The sequence below is a fragment of the Mytilus trossulus genome, unplaced genomic scaffold (assembly GCF_036588685.1).
Source record: "Mytilus trossulus isolate FHL-02 unplaced genomic scaffold, PNRI_Mtr1.1.1.hap1 h1tg000024l__unscaffolded, whole genome shotgun sequence".
Lineage (NCBI taxonomy): Eukaryota > Metazoa > Mollusca > Bivalvia > Mytilida > Mytilidae > Mytilus > Mytilus trossulus.
Genome location: NW_026963290.1, coordinates 5595744 through 5604987, shown reverse-complemented (window position 1 = coordinate 5604987; position 9244 = coordinate 5595744). Strand labels below are relative to the sequence as shown.

Here is a 9244-nt window from a genome sequence, read left to right as displayed (position 1 = left end):
CATCAGATGGACAAAAATACAAGTGGACGTGGCCGGGTATGTCATTTTTCATATCAGACCCCTTATCGGCCCATGCATATGGTCAATATTATCCCTTGAGCCTTTCGGCTCTCTGGCTGATACTATGACCAGTCACCTATATGGCTGATAAGGGGTATATGAAAAATGCCATGTTATAATCTATATTTATCACATGGTTAGAAGTGAAATTCGCCTCCGTTTGTTACCGTTAAGATAGTCTGATAATGAAGCAGGTGCTTTCAAGTAAACGTGTTTCCTCTGTGGTCAATTGATAAAACAGTTTGACAGATCAAGCGGCAATACCTAATTATAATACGAATACAATGGTAAGTTATTAACATGTCTTACACAAATGAAAATTATTTTGTTGCCATATCTTTTGTATACTGTACTTGCAACATTTTATATTGTTAACCTTATTTATTTATAAAAAAAGATAATGTGTTATAGAAATTTAGTCCACCATATATTTTCAAAACATTCGGAAGAGATCGTACAATATCATTTTATAATATTACTTTACGAGAGATGCATATTGGTATTACTTCAGCACTTTATTAGACATTGATATCATTTATTTACACAATCCTGTAAGAAGTTCTTGGGATATTTAAAAAAAAATCCTATTAGATAAGCAACATGTCTTTTTTCACGCAGATTTCGTACAACATACAGCCTCCTTTGAAATTACTGTCATTTTTGTTGTGCTTTCATATTTCATCATCGTTTGTGCTCTATAAAAGACAATCAGACTTGTATTCAACAAATAACTTTGATGCAAGTTTTTTGGCAAATTCTGAATCAAATAATGGTGGAAATATGGCGTCGAACGGAGGTGGTAGCACATCGTATTCTTCAAGGAACAGCAATAGTATGACGTCTGGCGGTGGTGATAGTGATCGTGGTATGGGTTCGCCGAAAGGGGAAGGGAATGGAAATGGTATGGGGAGTGATAATAATCCTTTCAACAGTAACAGCAACACAGGAGGAATGGGCCCATTTTCCGGAGGATCAAAAGGTAACGGAGGCGGTATGGGGCCTTTTTCTAGTGGATCAAAAGGAAGCGGAGGCGGAAAGGGGCCATTCTCCAGTGGATCAAACGGTAACGGAGGTGGAAAGGGGCCATTTTCCAGTGGGTCAAAAGGAAGCGGGGGCGGAATGGGGCCATTTTCCAGTGGATCAAACGGTAACGGAGGCGGAAAAGGGCCATTTTCCAGTGGATCAAAAGGAAGCGGAGGCGGAATGGGGCCATTTTCCAGTGGATCAAAAGGAAACGGAGGAGGAATGGGACCGTTTACCGCTAATAGTAATGGAGGTGGAAGCAGCAATAGCATGGGCGAAGGTATGACTTATTTTTTTAATAGTAACAGTAATAGCCGGCAAAGTTCTACAGAACCTTTTACAGGAGGAACTAGTAGTTCGGCAGGAACTTTTTGGGGTGGTTTTCAAGGAATGTCGTCGGGACCATTTTAAAGTAATGAAATATACAATGATAATATACTCTTATATAATTTTAATTGTTGAAAGAAAATCCAGGCTTTCCAAAATGGCTATCTGGAAACGGCTATATATTCATAAATGTTTTTTTTAGCTGATAAGAACCCCTTCACCATGGTGCAAGGCATTGGCTATTCAAAAATTTTTGTCAAATCTGGTGATCTGAATTTATACTATTTTGCATTTTGTAGCCTACTTCACACACAACAAAATATACAGCAGAAACATGCATCATTAATTTACAAGTTCATTCTTTGTCTCTGGAGATCTGCGGCATTTTGACGTCTTTGAAAGTTATTGCCATATTTATTTAAACATAAGTTTACTTCGTGAATATATTATTACTTAGAGGCCAGCTGAAGCTCGCTCTAAATTGTGGGACTTTTGGCTGTTGTCTAGTCTTTCAAGTAGAATTTTTGTACTGTTGACACATTCCCCATTTCCATTCTCCGTTATATTCTCAGCAAGGTTAACGTAATGTTAGAATAAAACCCTCCATACAAGATCTCTTTTTCAGGAAATTTGTCCTTTCATAGCTTAAAAAACATAAAATGTGTGCTTTTTTCATCATATGAAAAGTGTAATCTGATGGTTTCAATTGTTGCTATTGCTTTGCTTTTCAAACACTATTTAACCATATAAACGTTTAATTTGTGGTTTCGAAATATTAATCAGACTTATTTTGGTAAATATAAAGGAATGAAATCACCATTTGACAGTAGCAACATGAAAGGAGGTCCTGGTGGTTTGGTTGGTGGTCAATTTAAATTAGACATTGGGACGAATAATGGCCCGGGTGGACTTACTGGTAGTCAATTTATGACAAATAATGATGGCGGACCTGGTGCTTTATCAGGTATGTATACAAAAAAAGAAGATGTGATATGAATGGTATTGAGACAAATTTTCACAAGAGACCAAAATAACTTCAAAAATTAACATTTATAGATCACCGTACGGCCTTCAGCGATGAGCAAAGCCCATAGCGCATACAGCTATAAAAGGGCCCGAAATCAAAAAATAATTTAATTCAAAAAATTTTTAACGAGAAAACCTACGGCCTAACTAATTTACAAAAAAATGTAAACCAGTCACAAACGACAACCACTGAATTACAGGCTCCTAACTTGGTACAAGAACAAACACACAGAATGCGGCGAGGTTAAAAAAAGGTTAGTGGGATCCATAACCTGAAACAGTTGTGTAACAGTACAACATAAGAACGAACTGTAAAAATCAGTTTATCTTTATTTGCCCAACATTGAATGTTGCAATCAGAAGCAGATGTATTTAAATAGCCACGAAAAAGAGGAAATGATTAAAGGAAGTAATAGAGATAAGTCTTTTTAAAAACTGGTGGTCTTTTTTTTTAAATTTTGTTATGTTGAAAGAAAGATAACTCAAACATTATTTTCTGCTACAAATATTTAACATTTTGAAGGTGGTTCATTCATGCAGAAAACTGATAGTTCGACTACAGATTCTAAATTTGACACATCTCAGTATGAACAGATGTTGAAGGAAATGTTTGCAACAGACTCGGGTACTAAATCTGAGGGCAATCCTTTTGATCCTGATTCTTACAGTGGTAATATTAATGCAGCTGGCACTAGTACAAAATTCAATTCTGCTGGCAGTGGACAGTCCCAGGGATATGGCAACACGAATAGTGGACAGTCCCGGGGATATGACAACACGAATAGCGGACAGTCCCAGGGATATGGCAACTCGAATAGCGGACAGTCCCAGGGGTATGGCAACTCAAATAGCGGACAGTCCCAAGATTATGGCAACTCGAATAGCGTAGAGTCCCAGAGATATGGCAACACGGATGGCGCACATGGTTCATACGAATCAGGTATTAATTTTCTATTTGATCTTTGATAGTTTTAATTTATATCTGAAATTTAAATAACTATTTCTAGTTGAATTTTTAAGTTTTATTAAAATACCGTATTAAAGAGGAAGTTTATCTGTTGTTTTTTTTAATGTCGAGTTTCTTGGACTCTTTATTATTAAAATGACTGCAGAGTATCAATCTCTTCAATCATAGAAGTTATATCTATGAAAAAGGTATACAGATGTATTCAGTTATCCATATTATAAATGCAGATCTAAACCAAATGTACTGAGATATTTATTCGTCATATTCTTATTTTATATAGTGTGAAATCGAGAGATACCAAATGATAAAGAGATCATGTTCTATGAAAAAATATTTTAACGCATATAACATGTATAATCCAAGTTATGAATATGTTGTTCAGGTTTTTATATACATTCTTGGTCTCCAAATATTTGGCTTAAAATTTAGCGTTTCGGACGCATGCTATTAATAAAGTGTTGTTTTCATATTTTAAGTGATTATCCTTTGTTACTGTCATACTAATTCACAATTGAAATATATGTATAGGTCAGAAAGAAAGCAGCTACCAATTTAACAATGGTAACACCGACACATATCAGACGCCATTTAACGAAAAGACTGATTACAATGAATTATTATCATCACCATTCCAGTCTAATAATAATAATGGTCGTACTGGGGAACAGAGACCAGACCAGGCTCTAGGTACTGGGTATTCACCTTTTAAGGCAGACAGAGGTATGCCAGGTATGGCTAGAATGAATAACCCAGGAGGTAACCCGTTTAGTCAAGGAGGATCACAAATTGGAAGGGGTAAGTGCATTTGTACATGTGAGAAAAAAATAATGTTATAATATGCATTGTTACATGATCTTACATAAATGAATATGTTAAAATATACAGATATTTTATATGACATTTATTTAAATATTTGATGTTATAAACACACTGTTTTAAATGAAATGCTTATTAGTTTAATAACAGGTTAAAGGAATATTCGCTCATATCCAATAATAATAAATACAATTACCCCCCCCCCCTTTTTTTTTTTTTTTTTTTTATTTCTAAACGTTTTTAACATGTATAGACCATATTTAACCTTCATTTCATTTAAATGATAACTGGAATTACCTTTATTATTGGATAGTAAAATATACTACATCAACTGACTTCTCCTAAAAAATATACGTACAAACAAAATCGAATGTCACATGGTCCTGACTTGATATAGGAACACGGTGATGTTATTTCAGTTTTCGTGTACACAAACCTCCTCATTTGTCTGTATATTTTAATGAAAGATACATTCATATAGGAACAAAATGACGTACCAAGTATTACACATACTTAAGTTAATATGCTCAAAAAGATCGCACTTGAAAGAACATGATTTTTCCTTTGTCTATATTGATAAAGTTGTATTATGATATTAATCGAATATTGTTTAATTGTAGGTTGAAAGAAGATGTTTCAAGAACAAAATAAACATTGGAACAAACAGTGTATTATGTTTACTGTATATTAAAATGTTTGTGATAAATTATGGATGAAAAAAAAATGTTACCAAAACTTTTGTGTGACACTTTTGCAGATCCGTCCCTTATCTGCTTCCTGTTTCCTTCATGCATATACGTTCTTTGCATTAAAAAACGCACAAGAAATTTTCGTTGCAACTTTCTTCATACCTTCAAATCAGAGCTTCTTGATATTTGGTAACCAAACGTGTGTTTTTCTTCATGGCTGGTTGGTAGGTTATGAAAATTAGACTTAATACAAAACAAATATGAAATACATGACCTTATCCTACTGATGCAGTTATTCTTTTGCAGGTGTTGCGACCTTTTCCCCTGCTACAGTATTTTGGATTGATTTTGGCTTCTATGTTTATACCTCCTATTTATTTCCAATATTTTGTTTCATACCCTTCTGTCAAGAAATACATTTTCTGAAGTGTACATAGCGTGCATCGAATATTACTATTTTGTATTAATTGTGTTCGTTATCGTCATATATATGTATGTTGAAGATTGGAACCAGCGTAAATGAAAAGAAAAACAAATGTTGTCATTTCGTACCTTTTAAAGCTGAGTTGGCTGTATTGATGAAGGTGATCTATGGCTGTTTACATCTACTTCATTTGGACTTTGGAGTTGTCTCATTGGCAATCATATAAAAAAGAAGATGTGGTATGATTGCCAATGAGACAACTATCCACAAAAGACCAAAATGACACAAACATTAACAACTATAGGTCACCGTACGGCCTTCAACAATGAGCAAAGCCCATACCGCATAGTCAGCTATAAAAGGCCCCGATAAGACAATGTAAAACAATTCAAACGAGAAAACTAACGGCCTTATTTATGTAAAAGAAATGAACGGAAAACAAATATGTAACACATAAACAAACGACAACCACTGAATTTACAGGCTCCTGACTTGGGACAGGCACATACATAAATAATGTGGCGGGGTTAAACATGTTAGCGGGATCCCAACCCTCCCCCTAATCTGGGACAGTGGTATAACAGTACAACATAAAACGAACTATTAAAATCAGTTGGAAAAGGCTTAAATCATCAGATAGACAAAAAATACAAGTGGACGTGCCCTGTCATATTATTTTGATTATATTGAAATACTGTAATAAATTGCAGTTACATCTGAATGAATTGTTCCTTCAATGGTTATATGGTTAGAGAAAATAAAAAAGATTGTTATTTTTGCAAATAAATAGTAGGATTGTTTAAATTGAGTTATCGCCCTTTACATATGCATTCATGTAATGTTTTGAACCAACGTATCTCGTTTCATTATTTGCAAAATACAAAAGCGACTTTCCCTCTATTGTCTTTATCACTATGCGGAACAAAAATGGCGGCGATAAAAGAGGTATGTATAATATTTATATACTAACTTTGAATATCTACCAATTACTTTGTTTTTACGTTTTCTAAATAAAAGTTACACATAAAATTACCATAAGAGTAATTAGTTAACTTAAAAGTCTTTTATAGTGAGTAAAATCTTATAAAGTTGGTCCTAATAAACCATATTTTAACTACATATAACAGTCTTTAGAAAAATTAAAAGAAATGCAGGGAAAAGATCAACAGCAGAAGAGACCGTCAAAAGTGTGCAGTACTACTAGTATGTTGTCAAATGATTACAGAAACAAATTAAAAACTCTCTAGGATTTGGAATAAGTATAAAGAATATTTATTGTTCAAATCATGGAACCCTGATGACCCGCATGCCATCTATGTTATGTTACTAAATAGTCAAGTTTTAAATGTGTCTTTTTGTTGCTTTTTATTCCCAGGATTCAGAGGTAACTGAGACTGACTGGCAGAGTAACAAAACTTTACAACAAAGTTTAGAGTTCATGTTACTTAACCAAATAGGTTGTGATGTTCAGTTTGAAGTAGGAGACCAGAAGGAGCAAATAAAGGCTCACAAAGTTGTACTGGCAAGCAGAAGTCCTGTATTCTTTGCTCTGTTTAAACAAGAGGAAGAAAACAATAAACAACCAAAAGTGGTTCAGAAAACAGATAGAACTGGCAGTGTAGTTTCAGTGAAAAACATTATTGAGTCTAAAGTGCCTCGATCTGATAGTCAAGCTTCTATTAAAAGTAACATGTCCAATAAAAGTACATCCATGAGTATTGGTAGAGGTGGAGGATGGATTGATATGAATGATTCGTCTATGTTCGCTAAGCAACCAGTTCCGTCACCTAGGGACACCATTAAAACCACTGAGCAACCTGTTATAGAGACGGTGACTAAACAAGAAAAGATTTATGAAATAGCTGACACAGATTTTAACACTTTTAAACTGTTTTTAAGGTAAAGAATTACGGAAAAAAATATTCAATCCTAGAGGTACATTGTATGCCCCTTTTACTGAAAACAAAGACATTGTATTCTTAATTCTAAAATTTTTAAACCAAGTAATAGAACAATTTAATATTTCAAGTTAACTCTTTATATCTTAACAATACGTATTATTAAAACACAAATCTACTTCGCTGATTGTTTTATGGTTAATTTTATAAAGCAGTTTTTTTTTATTGTGACATGATATCAGAATGATGAATATTTGTTACACTCTTGAATTTCGTGAGTCTATACGAGATTTCGAATTCCGAACTTATACAAATACAATAAGTACCGAGCAGCTTATGCATTTATAATGCCCGAAAGAACATATTAACTTAACATAAAAACTTCAAGTGGAAAAACTCAATCAAATTATAGATACTTATAAATAAAATCATGGTACAAACGTCTCTAATGCGAGTAATGGGCGGAGGACAGGATTCAAATTGGAATAAAATCAATTGAAAAAATCTATATTAAATTACAAACACTTATAATTTATGATATTTTTTTACCATATATATATTAACTAAACATATTTTGATATTTATAAAGAGCCATCTGTATTGTTCTTTTAGTTATCTGTATACAGACCATGTTGAGCTAGAGTACAGTACAGCTACAAAACTAGCCCCTCTTGCTGTGACATACAAGGTTAATTGCCTCCTCACCCAAACAATAAAGTGTCTTTTTGACCAGGTAAACGCAGATAATGCATGCAGTGCTTTCGAAATAGCTCACCTGACAAAGTCTGCGGATCTCAAAATGAAATGTATGTACATCATTACAAATACCGCACGTGAGGCAATACGATCACGGGATTTCATGAAGCTATGTCCAGATTGTGTCAGCAGAATAACAGAATCAACTGATCTAAATGCTAGTGAGGACGAAATTTTCGAAGCGTTAATAGAATGGGGCGAGCATGAGTGTATGCGAAACAAGAAAGAAATAAATCCAACGAATATTCGGAATGTCATGGGCAATATTTTCTACAATATAAGGTTTCCTGCAATGAATGATGCGTATTACAAGCGAGAAGTTGAACCGCAACCATTTCTCACTACCGAAGAAAAAGAATTAATTGCGAAATTTAAGTCCGGCTCTGCTAAGAGAGATATGTTACCGTTCAAGGTTCATCCGAGAGTAAATGTTGCGTTCCATGCTGTGATGCGCTGTCAGCTGGATCAAAAACTACAGGAACATACGGGGAAACCCGATGCTCTTTGTTTTGATGTATCGGAACAGGTATGGTTACACGGTATAGCTGTGTTTGGCGCGTACTTTGAACAGACCAACCACGTGCATCTGGAGGTCCGCGATGAAAGTCACAACGTAATCTCAATTTATCAAGGTCAAATTGACACAGTTCCCAATGATGAAGTATACGAAGTTGTGTTACATGCACCAATTCTTCTACAACCTGATCAAATATATACGTTATTATTGACACTTGTCGGACCGAACAAACATTTTTATAAAGGAATCGGCGGTAAAAACCTTGTTGAGTTTAAGGATATGAAAATTTGCTTTTATGATTCAAACTTTTCAAAGAACGGGACATCAATTGAAGGCGGTCAGATCCCTGCTCTTTTGTTGTCAACTTAACACTTAACATGCATATTATGTTCTCAAACTAAACAATACATTTAGATGTGACTTTGCAATTTTATACACCAAGGCTGTTATCGTTATCCTCGAGTGGACGATTCAATGTAAAAAAGTTTTTAAAAATATTGAGAATTTAAATTGATGCAATCAATCAGCCATTGATGTGTTATGTTGTCTTTTTGGGGGATTTGGTATTCATGATAGATCAAACAGGGTTGATTTTATTCACGGTTTTTCTTTACTAGAGTAGGTTTAGAGTCATGTTGCATTGACACCTTAGATGTCTTTTTTGTCTTTTGAGTTGTGTGAATGCATGAAGTATTATATTATCGATAGACAAGTGAAAACGCGTAAGTCAAAGTGATTTAT

The 9244-nt window shown here is 34.3% G+C and overlaps 2 protein-coding genes across 2 annotated transcripts; both read left to right on the top strand.

The window, feature by feature from the left end:
- Nucleotides 1–228: 228 nt before the first annotated feature.
- LOC134698882 (uncharacterized transmembrane protein DDB_G0289901-like) lies at nt 229–4930 on the top strand. The gene is made up of 6 exons (XM_063560560.1): nt 229–347; nt 679–1363; nt 2216–2374; nt 2960–3376; nt 3932–4198; nt 4840–4930. Exons 1-6 carry the CDS (start codon nt 345–347, stop codon nt 4842–4844), a joined length of 1536 nt encoding a protein of 511 aa, XP_063416630.1. The 5' UTR covers nt 229–344; the 3' UTR covers nt 4845–4930.
- Nucleotides 4931–6179: 1249 nt separating this feature from the next.
- Nucleotides 6180–9059, top strand: LOC134698985 (BTB/POZ domain-containing protein 6-like). The gene is made up of 3 exons (XM_063560673.1): nt 6180–6277; nt 6708–7231; nt 7843–9059. Exons 1-3 carry the CDS (start codon nt 6260–6262, stop codon nt 8870–8872), a joined length of 1572 nt encoding a protein of 523 aa, XP_063416743.1. The 5' UTR covers nt 6180–6259; the 3' UTR covers nt 8873–9059.
- Nucleotides 9060–9244: the final 185 nt, after the last annotated feature.